The sequence below is a fragment of the Eumetopias jubatus genome, unplaced genomic scaffold (assembly GCF_037043125.1).
Source record: "Eumetopias jubatus isolate StellerSeaLion01/CBP00866 unplaced genomic scaffold, mEumJub1_p1.0 scaffold_17, whole genome shotgun sequence".
Classification (NCBI taxonomy): domain Eukaryota; kingdom Metazoa; phylum Chordata; class Mammalia; order Carnivora; family Otariidae; genus Eumetopias; species Eumetopias jubatus.
In genome coordinates this window covers 34672721-34688796 of record NW_028274823.1, presented here as the reverse complement: position 1 = coordinate 34688796, position 16076 = coordinate 34672721, and the positions used below count along the sequence as shown (strand labels likewise).

The 16076-nt window shown below is 37.1% G+C and overlaps 1 protein-coding gene across 3 annotated transcripts in view; it reads right to left on the bottom strand.

Annotated features, from left to right (window-relative positions):
* LOC114205394 (protein FRA10AC1) overlaps positions 1-16076 on the bottom strand; it is a 41848-nt gene that overhangs the window by 8175 nt on the left and 17597 nt on the right. For all 3 annotated transcript variants that reach the window (XM_028098848.1, XM_088020216.1, XM_088020217.1), the window contains 4 exons: positions 13103-13148; positions 10958-11071; positions 9786-9828; positions 5400-5518 (listed from right to left, as the gene is read on the bottom strand). In XM_028098848.1, the coding sequence (XP_027954649.1) occupies positions 5400-5518; positions 9786-9828; positions 10958-11071; positions 13103-13148 (322 nt within the window). The remainder of the gene's footprint in view (positions 1-5399; positions 5519-9785; positions 9829-10957; positions 11072-13102; positions 13149-16076) is intronic.

Here is a 16076-nt window from a genome sequence, read left to right as displayed (position 1 = left end):
AATTCTTCCTAAGAGTCTAGTTTACTTTATAGTCTTACAGAAAAGCACCTCACTCTTCCAATCTTTCATGTTCCTCAGACTTATCTCTCTAATTAAAATGTTAGGTTCTCTTAGGCAGAGGTATTTTATGCCTGGAATACATAGCACAATGTGCAGCTTAAAAAATATGAACAGCTGTAAAAAAAAAAAAATCTCATGTTGCTAAAAAAAAAAACCTCATAGATTAGTTGCAATTTAACCATATTTTATCTATAGATGTTCAACATCTGAAAGTAGTTTGTAAATACTCATTTTTCATAATACTTTTTCATATACAGATGAGAATTCTTAGTAACTAAAATTCACACAAATATTACTTGACAAAACAAAGTTTCAGTTCTACAAGTTATCCAGTCAGAGAAACAGAAAGAAAAAAGTACTAAAAATCTACTAACGTAATTTTAAAAAATCATCACTCTACAGAGTCTCCTGTAATAAGACCACAAGGGAAATGATTTTGAAGGCTGGTAAATCAAAAAAATGATAGATAGGGCGCCTGGGTGGCTCAGTTGGTTAAGCGACTGCCTTCGGCTCAGGTCATGATCCTGGAGTCCCAGGATCGAGTCCCGCATCGGGCTCCCTGCTCAGCAGGGAGTCTGCTTCTCCCTCTGACCCTCCCCCTTCTCATGTGCTCTCTCTCTCTCTCTCATTCTCTTTCTCAAATAAATAAAATCTTTAAAAAAAATGATAGATAACAGATGGAGAGTACCAATTCCTCCAACTTCCTTGGATTGGAGATCTCATAAACCAAAGCTGGTGCATACATGGCCCCTTTCAAGCCCAATGAATAGGGTGTCAGAACCACAGGGTAAAGACTCCACAGGAAGCCAAGGCCTGGACTGCAGCTTTAGGTCATTGTTTCTTTTTTGTTTTGTTTTTAGCTTATTGTTTCTTCACTCCAATTTCCTACTCATCAGAAAACAAATAAAAATATAGCTAAGCCGGTGACAAAATTCTTCTCTGTCATATAAGGAACATAATACCCGTTTCCAAATGTCTATAGGTAAAAAAGAGGTTAGGTTTACTTTGGAGGCCTAAGGACATAACTGGAACCAAAGGGAAGAAATTGTAGATTTGGGCTAAATTAAAGAGATACCTGCTAGCAATTACAACTAACTGAAATGTAAAAGACTATTCAGGATGGTAGTTAAGTTCCTCTTCCCTGGAGGTGCTGAAGCAAAAGCAGAACAAGTACCTGATATAGAGCAGTACATCTCAAACTTTATGGTGCATATGAATCATCCCAGAACTTAAAATGCAATTGTAATTCAGGAGATTGGGGAAGGGTCTGAGAAAGTGCATTTCTAACAAGTTCCCAAGTGATGACAATGGCAGACAACCATACTTTGAAAAGCAAAACCATAGAATATCTTTTTGATCATGATCCCAGAGCTGATCTCTGATGTTCCTTTCAACATTGAGAAACTGTTGTTTCACTGATTCACTCACTCACCTAACATTTACTGAACACCTACTATGTGGAGAAAGCACTGTGCTTAGAAACTGGAGATAAAGAATTAAATAAGTCACACAGTCCCTTCCTTAACAGAAAATAAGCAAATTATTCCAAGGGTGATTGATTATGTATCTCTAAATAAGTGCAGGGTGCTACTGGAATGTGTAACAGGGACCTAACCTTGCCTGGAGGAGTGGGCTGAAGGGTGTCAGCAAAGGCCTTCCCAAGGAAGTGAGCTTGGGGATGCAGTGGTAGTGGTGGGAGTGATAAGATCCTCAACTTTTGGCCAAGACACTCTACCTAAGTACCTTGATCTGCTCAGACCTCCCAAAGCAGACTGGTCCTCAAAGTCAAGCTATTGGTCTTTCTTACATGTTCTCTCTATCCATTCATTCAGCCATCTAGCTATCCAATTATCCATCCATCCACCCACTTAGTTTTTGTATGTTTGTAAACTGACACTACAGGAGTAGGTGGGATCATACAGGGAGAACAGAGAGAAAGAAGAGAAGTTCAGTAAGAGCCTTGGGCAACTCCAACATCTAAGGGTAAGACTGAGAAGGACCTATATCAAGAGGCAGAGGAGAGGCCACAAAGATAGGAAGGAAATCAAGAAAGTAGATTGTTTTTAGTTTTGTCAACAGTTCAAATGCAGCTGAGATATGAAGCATTTATTAATTACTATTCAAGTTTGGGACAAACTGAGGTAGTCTGGCTATAAAATATCACATCAAAATCAAGCTAGTTCCAGATGATCCCAGATACAAAGATATTACAGAGTTCCACATGGTTTTCTTAAGTTTGCTAAAATGTCATTTGCTTTACACCATAGAAGTTGAAAAGAAGAACTTTATCCTGTACTCTCTGCTATCAAAGGTGCTCTAAATAAAGAATAAATGAGAAACAGTTATCTCAATTCCACTCTGCTTTAGTTCTCTATCCCTGAAGTTGTCATGAAACAATCTTCAAAGTCTTTCATTTCCTCATTCTTTATTACTTATACCTTACATGTGCTAGTGGGGTGCTGGGGATACTAATTAGAAGTACTAATTTAAATTCATGGTGAGGGATGGAATCAAGAAAGGATCAGTGAAATTTAAACTTAGACCCAGAGGATGAGTTAGGATGGGACCTGGCAGTGGGGGGCAGGGGGTTGTAAAGAGAGGAAGCAGCATCTACATAGTCCCTAAATGGAAATAAGTTTGGCATTTTCTAGAAACTGAAAGGCTGTGAGCGTGGAGTGAGAAAGTGAGGTGGAGTGTGGCGAGAAACAAGTGTTGTATGATGGATCACATAGAGCACCCGGGCTTTGTGCAGATTTTGGTAATATCCTAAGAACAACAGACAATCACCGCTTTATTGAGAATGCCGTAAGGGGAGAGTAGGTGGGATGACAAGACAGTGGCAGAAACAGAAGACAATATAGCAGTAGTCTAGATGAGAAAACATGGTGGTGTGAATTAGGGTGGAGAGAATTCGAGAAATATATACCCTGGGGGTAAAACTGACAGGATTCGATGACAAATTAAACATAAATAATGAGAAATAAGACATCAAGCATAATTTCCAAATATCTGATTAGGTTTTAGGTTGACAGAGGTGTCATCTACTGAAATATGGAACACTACAGGGAAAACATCTATAAGGAAGATCACATGCATATGTATGTATAATCTGAGGGTTCCAACCCCATACCCAATCCTGAGTATCCAGCTAATTGTCTGCTTTGAAGGTACTAACCAAGATTTTACAAGGTAGGAATTATTCTTTAATTTGGAATATGTAGTGATCCACACGGTATCATACTATAAGAATAAAATATTATATAATACAATAACGAATACAAAACTCTCAAGTATGATACATTAAACATTTTTAAAACAAAAATTTTTCGGGCACCTGGGTGGCTCAGTCGGTTAAGCTTCTGCCTTTGGTTCAGGTCATGATCCCAGGGTCCTGGGATCAAGTCCTGCATCAGGCTCCCTGCTCAGTAGGGAGTCTGCTTCTCCCTCTACCCCTCCCTCCTGCTTGTGATCTCTCTATCTCTCACTCTTTCTCAAATAAATAAAATCTTTAAAAAAATAAAAAATAAAACAATAAAACAAAAATTTTTCAAACTCAAATGGAATTTTCACATTTATTAATTGACATATATTTTAGAGTTGGGAAATGATTTAGACACAAAAAGGCATTCGGCTTCAAATACCATTTCTCAATAAACAAGAACAGTATTTTCCTCTCATCTATCAGTTTCACCAAGTCGAAAACTTGGTGATACTATATGCTTGAATAGGTTTGATTCACTAGAAAAAAGTATATGTAAGAATGAAACCTAGCTAACAATCTTCATAGCTGGAGCAAGGGAGCCCTCTCCTGTCCAAATACTGTGTTAACATTTGCCTGAATCTAATGTAATCTACCATTAACTACATAATTTAAGTTTGATTCACTCTAAGTTATAGCCAATTTGACTCTATTATGGACTGAAAAAGAAACTAGCAGTAACCTTCAAAATAGCTAACTATGCGCCAAACACCATGCAAACTGCTTAAATCCTTTATCTCCTTTCAACTTCTGAACAATCCTATGAGCTAGGAAATGTGAGCATAAACATTTCACACATGAAGAAACTACGGCTTAAGAGAGCTTAAGCACTACTGAAGAAGAAGTAAGTGACTGACTGATGGATTTGAATTTAACAATTATTTACTAAGTGTATGTGCACAGCACCATGCTAGGTTCTGAGGACACATGCATATCAAGCTCCATGATTTCAAACTCATAAGCTAGTGTGAAAATCACATAGGCCATGGTAATGAAATCCCAGTGTTATAATTTTATACTGACTTATAGATTATGTACTGTTTTACAGTGTTCAAAATGCCTTTCACATTCTTATTTGGTTCTCCACAATAAGCTCAAACAGTACAGAAGCCAGATAGTCACATCACCCCTACTTATATGAGGAATATAAAACTGAAGAAGTTCAGGGACTTGCTCAAGGTAATGAGTCTATAAGAGACAAAGTGAGGAAGGAGAATGTTGTTTGCAATATTATTACTATCTACCTAAAATGAATTAAAACCAACCTTATTCTTGAAACTCTTATAAGCTGCTGTAAATTTATATCTAAATTCCCCAACCAGGGGGTGCCTGGGTGGCTCAGTTGGTTAAGTGTCCAACTCTTGATTTTGGCTCAGGTCATGATCTCAGCATCCTGAGATCAAGCCCTGCATCATGCTCTGTGCTGTGCTCCGGCTCCACGCTGGGCATGGAGCCTGCTTAAGATTCTCTCCCTCTCCCTCTGTTCCTCCCCGCTTCTCTTAAAAAAAAAATCTTATAAATTCCCCAACCAGTTTCAGCTACTATAAGATTTATTTTTTATTTGAGAGAGAGAATGAGCGAGTGAGGGGGCGCAGACGGAGATGGAGAGAGAGAATCTTAAGGAGCCTCCATGCCCTGCACAAGGCTGACCTGGGGTTCAATCTCACGACCCCAAGATCATGACCTGAGCCAAAATCAAAAGTTGGACGCTTAACTGACTGAGCCACCCAGGCGCCCCCCTCTTTCATCTAGTAAAAAACAGAAATCTAAATGCATTCACCAATTAAATCCTACATTTGACACATATAGCAGATTACATTTCATGTTAAAAAATGTGAGTGGGGGGGGCGCCTGGGTGACTCAGTCATTAAGCATCTGCCTTTGGCTCAAGTCATGATCTCAGGGTCCTGGGACTGAGCCCCATGTCGGGCTCCCTGCTCGGCGGGAAGCCTGCTTCTCCCCCTCCCACTCCCCCTACTTGTGTTCCCTCTCTCACTGTGTCTCTCTATGTCAAATAAGTAAATAAGATCTTTAAAAAAAAAAAAAGTGAGTAGGTTATTATATTTTAATTCCCTTGTACCTTTTTCCTTTTTCTTAGAGGTCTCTTCTGCAGAAGATAATCTGGATTTTTTATGTGATGACTCTTCATAATCTTTTTTGGTTTTATCCTTTCTTTTTTTTGACTTGACTTCTTTTCTCCTTTATGTTGAACAACATAAAATTAAAGTTAACTTTTTCAAATGACCTTTATGAGAAATAAGGAACCAATAAGCAAAGACGTCAAATCAGTCAGAGTACCTTATTTTTACAATGTAATTTACATAAGAAAGCCTTAAATGAGTCTGTAAATATTTTAGGTTAGTATATTAATTAAAGACAATTCTGTAAGATAATCAAGCCTAAAATTCTGAAACAAATTATTTTTTGTAAGTTCTATATAAAACCTTAGTAAATATAAATCATAGTTTTACTCATTTCCTTCTTTTTATTTTCTATCATTTAGCCATTTTTTTAAATTACAAAAACAAATGTCATTTCCCTCCATGTAATTTATAGCTACCTATACTTTGAAAAAATACATAAAATAAGAAGAAACACTGTAACAGCTCTAAACCACCACTAAGTAGAAAATTCTTCTGTTAAGAATAAAAGAATACAGTAAAAAGGCATAAAGGAATGAGGATGGACGGCCTCATTGTTAACTCAAATGTCTACTTTAGACCATTTGTCCTTTTACTGCTGTAGCTTTATCTCTTCTAGGCCAGGTTTACAATGCTGCCAGTACCATGGTTGGCAAGTAATTGATTTGAACTGGTTAAGAAAGGAAATACTAGATAGGAAAAGGTGATAACGCTGAAGTTAGGACCAGGAAAGAGAATGAAAGGACAACAAAGAGGTTCAGTTTCCAGAAACTTGCTCATCAGACTTCCCAAATTAAGGTACTTATACCAAATGCTGTAAGATTATTTAAGGTAGTAACCACTTTCGGCCTCTCTTAAGAATCATTTCAATTTTGAAATGAAGCTTGAAAGTCAAGGTCAAAAAAACTCTCTGGTACCTTTCAGTATCACTGATGGAGAGGGGAAATAAAGGTTAGGCTATCTAAGTAATCTAAAAAACCCTGCTAGTTTCAAGAATTTAAAAATTAATTACTTAATATTTATTTTTAATAACTAAAATACTAAAGCATATTTATAACATAGCTGATTTTAAAATTAATATACTGACATATATATTTATAGTTGCAGAATCTCACTGTTATCACAATAATGGCAGGTCACAGATTTTGTCTGAACATCTTCAATGCCAGGGACCCCATTATGCTTAACTTCCCGTATGCCAGGCACTATGTCAAGCACTTTACATGTACTTTCATTAATCCCCACAATAACCTTGGCATCTTCATTTTTAGAGGTGATAAAATTGAGTTCTACAGAGTTTAAGTACCTTGCCCAAAGAAGACAACTAGCAAGTGGTGAAGCTGAGAGGAACACACAGGTGTCTTGTTTCAAAGCCCATGATCTTATTTATATATACTGCACATTGTAGAACACTGATATTCCTCCCCCACTCAACATGACAGACACATTCTAGCTCACTTAACAGGAGCCTAATTTTAACATCTGAAATGAGAATAAAGGTATATAATTCTGTGTAAGAATGACAAACTCCAAATAAAACACTGTTAAAATGAGACATAAGTGATACTCTTAGTGGAAAACCCAAAAGACTCCACCCCCAAATTGCTAGAACTCATACAGGAATTCAGCAACATGGCAGGATATAAAATCAATGCACAGAAATCAGTTGCATTTCTATACACCAACGAGATAGAAGAAAGAAATTAAGGAGTCGATCCCTTTTACAATTGCACCCAAAACTGTAAGATACCTAGGAATAAACCTAACCAAAGAGGCAAAGGATCTGTACTCAGAAAACTATAAAATACTCATGAAAGAAATTGAGGAAGGCACAAAGAAATGGAAAAACATTCCATGCTCATGGATTGGAAGAACAAATATTGTGAAAATGTCTATGCTACCTAGAGGAATCTACACATTCAATGCAATCCCATTAAAGTACCATCAACTTTTTTCACAGAACTGGAACAAATAATCCTAAAATTTGTATGGAACCAGAAAAGACTCTGAATAGCCAAAGGAATGTTGAAAAAGAAAACCAAAGCTGGTGGCATCAAATTCTGGACTTCAAGCTCTATTACAAACCTGTAATCATCAAGACAGTATAGTACTGGCAACAGACACATAGATCAATGGAACAGAATAGAGAACCCAGAAATGGACCCTCAACTCTATCTATGGTCAATTAATCTTCAACAAAGCAGGAAAGAATATCCAATGGAAAAAGGGCAGTCTCTTCAACAAATGGTGTTGGGAAAATTGGACAGCCACATGTAGAAGCATGAAACTGGACCATTTCCTTACACCATACACAAAACTGGACACAAAATGGATGAAAGACCTCAGTGTGAGACAGGAATCCATCAAAATCCTTGAGGAGAACACAGGCAGCAATCTCTTCGATCTCAGCCACAGCAACTTCTTGCTACACACGTTTCCAAAGGCAAGAGACACAAAGGCAAAATGAACTCTTGGGACTTCATCAAGATAAAAAGCTTTTGCACAGCAAAGGAAATAGTCAACAAAACCAAAAGACAACTGACAGAATGGGAGAAGATATTTGCAAATGACATATCAGATAAAAGGCTAGTATCCAAAATCTATAAAGAACTTAACAAACTCAAAACCCAAAGAACAAAATAATCCAATCAAGAAATGGGCAGAAGATATTAACAGACATTTCTGCAAAGAAGACATTCAAAAGGCCAACAGACACATGAAAAAGTGCTCAACATCACCTGGCATCAGGGAAATACAAATCAAAACCTCAATGAGATAGCACCTCACACCAGCCAGAATGGCTAAAATTAACAAGTCAGTAAACAACAGATGTTGGCGAGGATGCAGAGAGGGGAACCCTCCTACACTGTTGGTGGGAATGCAAGTTGGTGCAGCCACTCTGGAAAACAGTATGGAGGTTCCTCAAAAAGTTGAAAGTAGAGCTACCCTTATGATCCAGCAATTGAACTACTGGTATTTACCCCAAAGATACAAATATAGGGATCCGAAAGGGCACCTGCACCCCAATGTTTATAGCAGCCATGTCCACAATAGCCAAACTATGGAAAGAGCCCAGATGTCCATCGACAGATGAATGGATAAAGAAGAAGTGGTATATATACACAAGGAATATTATGCAGCCATCAAAAAAATGAAATCTTGCCATTTGCGACAATGTGGATGGAACTAGAGGGTATTATGCTAAGTGAGATAAGTCAATCAAAGAAAGACAATTATCTTATGATCTTACTCATATGTGCAATTTAAGAAACAAGGCAGAGGATCATAGGGGAAGAAAGGAAAAAATGAAACAAGATGAAACCAGCGAGGGAGACAAATCATAAGAGACTAAATCTTAGGAAACAAACTGAGGGTTGCTGGAGAGGAGGGGCCTAGGGAGATGGGGTAACTGGGTGATGGACATTGGGGAGGGTATGTGTTGTAATGAGCACTGGGTATGATATAAGACTGATGACTCACAGACCTGTACCCCTGAAACAAATAATATATGTTAATTAATTGAATTTAAATTTAAAAAAAAGAAATGAGACATAAGAATCACTTTATGAAGATCTGCTTTACAATACAGTTTCTAAGAATATTATGGCTTCTGAACATTGACTCCAAACTAAAAATTCTAGCATCTATCTACCACCCTGCACAGGCCGTCATGTTTAAAACTGCTTGGCTAGGGCACCTGGGTGGCTCAGTTGGTTAAGCGACTGCCTTCGGCTCAGGTCATGACCCTGGAGTTCGGGGATCGAGTAACACATCGGGCTCCCTGCTCAGCAGGGAGTCTGCTTCTCCCTCTGACCCTCTTCCCTCTCATGCTCTCTATCTCTCATTCTCTCTCTCTCAAATAAATAAAAATCTTTAAAAAATAAATAAATAAATAAAACTGCTTGGCTAGGGGCGCCTGGGTGGCTCAGTCGTTAAGCATCTGCCTTCGGCTCAGGTCATGATCCTAGAGTCCTGGAATCGAGCCCCGCATCAGGCTCCCTGCTCAGCAGGAAGCCTGCTTCTCCCTCTCCCACTCCCCCTGCTTGTGTTCCCTCTCTCGCTGTGTCTCTCTCTGTCAAATAAATAAATAAAATCTTTAAAAACAAACAAACAAACAAAAACTGCTTGGCTAGAGTAAGGCACGGCAAACTTCCAGTTCCCCAGTATATGTGTATGATGTATCACACAGTAATGCCAGATATTCTGTATAATCAACTAATTAAACCATCAACCACTCAAGTCCACATTTAGACATTCAGTGCAGGTAAGTGACTATGTCCAAGACTACTAAACGTTAACAACAGCATTTTAAAAGATAATATTACCTGTGATGAAAATTTAATTTAAAGGAACATTCTTGGCATAACCCTAAAAAAAAAAAAGTGATACCACTTAAAGGCTGAATTTGAATTAACTGTACTGCTACTCTACCTTTAATATCATACATTCTTATTATTCCTCATATCCCTTTTATAGAGTATCTGAAAAAAAAAATCTGATTCTCTCCACCTCAAAAAATGCATATGCATAATAAAAAGGGTAACAGAATGCTTGAGGAATAGAAAATATTCTAACATTACTTTAGAAAAAAGTGCTGTCAATTTATTCTAAAAGCAAACTCTGTTCCATTTACAGCATTAATGTGTGTCTCACATCAAAGATATCTAATAACAACAGTGTGGGTATAGTCACTTCCTCTGAAGTGCTTTCAGAGTTTTCAAATAGCTTTTCAGGAAGTTCCACAGTTGTGGCCTCTTCTTTTGCCTTAATCTCAGTTCACACCAATTGACTTTTCCTCATGAGCACTTCTAGGAGGAACTTCTGCATTGGTGTGCATTAAGTAGCACATGAGGAAATTCTTGACTCCTATAGGGAGTAGGCAGAAAACTCTGAAGCACATTTATTTAGGACCCAGAGAAGGTTGCTAACATGATGGACCGAGGAAGCTGACACAGATAAGACTAGCTTAATTTATGGGAAAAAAAGAAAAAAAGAAAGAACAACAGATTCTAAAACATGCATATTAACAGAAGCTGCTGCACTCTGGGGTATAACCTTAATAAGCTTTTAAGACTGATATCAAGAACAATTATGCCATCCTAAAAGTTTTTTCTTTATTGACACAAAGAGAGGGTATTTATTGTCCACACCACAACAATATAGTTACCAGGTAACATGAGATTTTACGTTGCCTTTTCTGATACTCCGCATCTCATTCTGCATTGGTGACATTCCCACGTTAGCGGGAAGAGGTCTTCACTTTACATATTGTAGGTTTACATTTGGCATTAGAACTGTTTCACCTAAATATCACCATAATACTGAGAATATAAAAATTATAGGCTAAAAAATTATTTGTCACTTTGGGAAACTCAGAAAAAAGAGCACTTCCAGAAAGATAAATTTTTTTAATTAAATTTTACTCTCTATATTTTTAAATCTAAATTACTAGATAAAATTGAAGAAATCTATTATATCCCACCTAAAGCCAACTTACTTAATTTAACAAGTGCATTTCTCTTCTCACCATGCTCAACATAACCAAAGTTAACTTCCCAACTCTTCAAGTCTTCTCTTTTATCACAACATTTATTTCCACAGAAAAACTGGCCTGCAATAAAGAAAGGAATATTAGCTATGATAGTTGGTGACAATGTTTACCTGTACAATCTGGAATTACTCCTAAAATTTACTCTTAACACACATAAATTCTTAGTTTTAGGTAGTCAGTATTAAAAAATAACTGAGCATAATAACTATAGTATGCTCAACAAATGCATATACAAGTATTAAATCAAAAAACTGAAGAAAAGTTTATTAAAAAAAAATCACTCACAGAATTCTTGCTCGATAGATACACCATACAGATCAGGGTTTCAGTGACTCCCTGGTTAGGAAATCTTATACTTTGAAAAATGGAAGTACTAAAAATACATACTCAATAATACCCAAAAAGAATAAATATATTTCCATAGTACATGTACTTACACCTGGGTGAATCCTTTTAATATTTAATAATAATTTTTAAATTGATTAAAATTCTTATTTTAAGTATTAACATTATGGTTTCTATTTTAAGTACCAGCATAAAATGGCACTTAAAGCACATTTTAAAATAGTAGCACTTTGAAATGAAGTAGAGTAAGTAATTAAACCCAATGCTCTAAACTTTAGAGTTACCGGACACTAAAATCAACACATTATCATGTCCACTGTATATTAAAACATTCTGCAAAAAAGGACTAACACTGATGATCTGTGAGAAAAAATAAAAGAAACTACTCAACAACTATTTACTTTCACAGCAGAAGATGAACCTTGTATTTGTACAAACAAAAAAATTTTTATCTCAATAATTTGCATCAACAGAAACAAATCTAAACTTTTCATAAAAAGAAATAATCAAAATGAATTTTGAAAATTATCAGTCCAAACAACCTATAACTTTTCTAAACTGGCATTTTTTTTACTCATTCCAAATGAATAGTTCATGAAATCTGTGCACATTCAGTAATGGCTCTATTTTTAAAACAGCAACAAAATTATGATTCTAAATCAGAGCAATAGCTTTCTCTTACCAACTAATCCTTTTTTTCAGTTATAGTAACTTAAAGAATGCTCATCAATTTTTTTAAAGGCAGCATTACTTACCATCACCTGAAAATTCCATTTAATAAAAGTATGAAATTTTAAAACTGTGAGACATTTCAAAATTTCTCATTGTTTAGATAAAAACACAAACTAAAATGTAATACTAAGAAAAGTTAAAACTAGCTTTAAATTTATTCTTTTTCCTTCTCCTTTAGAGTATCTTCAGGGCTGATCCTTCATCTACAAAAAAAAAAAAATCCTATTCCTTAATTTTATTTTATTGCAAATCCAGTTTTATACTTCACACAGACATCCAATTTATGGAAGATGTAAATGATCCACAATGATGGCATCAATGTTTAATCATTTTAAAGTGCAACCTTTATTTTCAGTTTAAAGGTTCTTTAAGTAATTAGTTTAAAATTATTTCCTAAATGCTCTTTTGTAGTTTTCAGAAGCATTAACACTTTAAAATGCACTTATCAATAAAGAGCTTTTATATCATAAGACAGTACAAAGATATTAATTTTTCAGAGATTTATGAGATTACAACAATGCATATAAAAAGCATTTATTGATTGCCTACCAAATGTTTGATCTTTTGCCATAAGACTAAATATTCAGGCTCAATCTCAATTACATCCCAAAGTAAGAACTAGCCTGTCCAAAAATTCTATTAGTTTCAAAGTGATATTTAATCTCTACATTCAAAATCTGATTAGACTGGAATACAGTAATACCAACTCATTATTCTAAAAGTTGATAAAAAGAAAAACTCAAGTATTCATCCTTTATTAGTCTGATTTAACTCTTTAAACATTTTCTACTTAATCTCCATTGAATGCTCTAAAAGCAAAAATATAAAGGTAAAAATCACTAAAGCATTATATTTTGACCTTTGCTAGTAAAATATCATGAATACATTGTCTCTAATTTTACTTTTATAGATAACCATTTATTGTATAATGAAGAATAATCTTACCCAATGACTTCAATAATACAACAAAATAACCTTATCCTATTAAAAAGTAAAATTTCAAAAAAGAATTACCTTTTCCTGAAATTACTTCTTTTTCTATTCGCCACCTAAATCCAAACTAATGAGAAAAAAATTACATTTATGCCAGTGTAAATTTAAACACTATTTAAACTGTATATACATCTAAACATACAGCCAACAACTGACATGACATTTACCAATCTATAAAGCAAACCTAATTCACCAGGAAGGGAAGATGGCAGCAGAGTAGGACCCTAGGCTTGACTTGTCCCATGAATACAACTAGGTAACTATCAAGTTATCCTAAATACCCCAGAAATCCATCTGTAGACTGGCAGAACAAACTTCACAACTAAAGGTTAGTTAGAGAAGAGGCCACATCAAAGTAAGTAGAAAGTGTGGAGATGTGGCTTTGGAGAGAAACAGATTGTGGCTGGTGGGGAGGGAGCTATGGTCAGGGAGAGGGGCGAGAGACAGACTAGCACACGGGGGAGTGCACGGGGCAAATGAATCCACATAGCAATTGGCCTGGAAAACAAGGGAGGCAAAATTTGGTGAGTTCTTGCAACTCCAAAAGTCTGGAGTTTTAAAGGTCAGCATGCTTGGCTCTGGCACAACTTGGAGGACATTGGGACTGCTCTTGGACAAAAGGCAGGTCAAACACCCCATGGGTATACAGCATAGAAACAGTGATCTGAAGAGTGCCTGGGGCACACAGTGCAGAGGTCAGTTGCTCATCTCTGAGCATGTCCCAGAAAGGCAGTGTTCACAGAAAGACCCCTCTGGGGATAAAGAAACTGGCCAGCACCATTTCCCTTCCCTGCCCCTCGGAATAAACACAGGGCCACCTGTGGAAACCAGTGCAGTGCTGACCCTCACTATCTAACCTGCTCACACCAAGCCCTACCCGTCCCCATGCTCCAGAGAATCTCTGCTTCACAGGCACACTTGCCTCTGTCCCAGCACAGTGGGCCCCCTTCCCCAGACAACTAGCCCAAACCCCTTCCACACCATGTCTCCCTACCAGGGAGTCTTGCAAGGCCTTGGTTCTGGTAATGTCAGTGACAGGTCTCATTTCACAAGCAGACCAGAGCATACCTAGTTAAAACATACCACATTCAGGTCAGAGACCAAACACTGCCTATGACAGGCAAAGAGAACCTTTGCAGACAACTGGCCTGAAAGATAAAGCGGCCAGGACACAAAAGCAGAGTGCATGTAGTACACCCAGGAGACACTCCCAGAAGCACCAAGCCCTGGAGAAGAGGGGACACTACACTGCAGGGCACTACAGGACCTCTTCTTCATAAAGCCAGTACCCTCAAGAACAGGAGACAGAGCTGACTTTCCTAACACACAAACAAGCACAGAGACTTAGACAAAATGAGAAGACAGAGGAATATGTCCTAAATGAAAGAACAGGACAAGGTCATAGATGGAGATCTAAGCAAAACAGATATAAGTAACATGCCTGATGAAGAATTTAAAGCAATGATCATAAGGAAACTCACTGGACTTGAGAAGAGTGGAAGGCATCATTGAAACACAGAGATAAGGAATAACATAGCAGAAATAAAGGGCTCAATAAATGAAATGAGAAACATTCTCGATGGCATAAACAACAGGCAAGAAGAAGCAGAGGAACGAATTAATGACCTAAGGGACAGAGTAGTGGAAGGTAATCAAGATGAACAAAAGAGAGAAAAAAATTATGCAAAGTGTTAACAGACTTAGGGAACTCAGTGACTCCATCAAAGGTAGTAACATTTGTATTATAGTAGAGTCCTAGAAGAAGAGAAAAGGGGGCAGAGAATTTATTAGAAGAAATAATAGCTGAAAACTTCCCTACTGTGGGAAAAGAAACAGTTACCCACATCCAGAAGGCAAAGAGAACCCCCAAAAAAATCAACAAAAGCAAACCCACGCCGAGACATATTATAATTAAAATGACAAAATAGACTGATAAAGAAAAAATATTAAAAGCAGCAAGACAAGACAGTTACACACAAAGGAAACCCCATAAGGTTATCAGCAGATTTTTCGGCAGAAACTTTCCAAACCAGAAAGGAATGGCATGATCTATTCAAAGTACTGAATAGAAAAAACCTACAGCCAAAAATACTCTATCCAGCAAGGCTACCATTCAGAATAGGAGAGATAAAGTTTCCCAGGCAAACAAAAACTAAAGGAGGTCATGACCACTCAACCAGCCTTGCAAGGAATATTAAAGGGGACTCTTTGAGAGACGCCTGGATGGCTCAGTCAGTTGAGCGTCTGCCTTTGGCTCAGGTCATGATCCCGGGGTTCTGGGATCGAGTCCCAAATCCAACTCCTTGCTCAGCAGGGAGCCTGCTTCTCCCTCTGCCTGCCATTCCCCTGCTTGTGCACTCTCTCTCTCTCTCTCTGATAAATAAATAAATAAAATAAAATAAAAAAGTTTAAAAAAATAAAATAAAATAAAATAAAGGGGGACTTGGGGCGCTTGGGTGGCTCAGTCATTAAGCATCTGCCTTCGGCTTGGGTCATGATCCCAGGGTCCTGGGATCGAGCCCTGCACTGGGCTCCCTGCTCGGTGGGAAGCCTGCTTCTCCCTCTCCCACTCCCCCTGCTTGTGTTCCCTCTATTCGCTGTCTCTGTCTCTCTCTGTCAAATAAATAAAATCTTTTAAAAAATAAATAAATAAATAAAGGTGGACTTCTTGAGAGGAAATGAAAAACCAAAAATGAGAGTATGAAGGTAGGAAACACAAAAGCAGTAAAAATGAATATTTCTGAAAAACACCAGTCAAGCAACTCACAAAATAGCCACAGCAGATAACAAAAAGAAATAAAAGGCATCCAAATCGGTAAGGAAGAAGTAAAATTTTCACTATTTGCAATGACATGATACTAGATATAGAAAATCTGGAAGACTTTACCAAAAAATGACTAACTGATCAACAAATTCAATCAAGTCCCAGGATATAAAATCAAAGTACAGAATCTGTTCCATTTCTATACACCAATAATGAAGCAAGAGAAAGAGA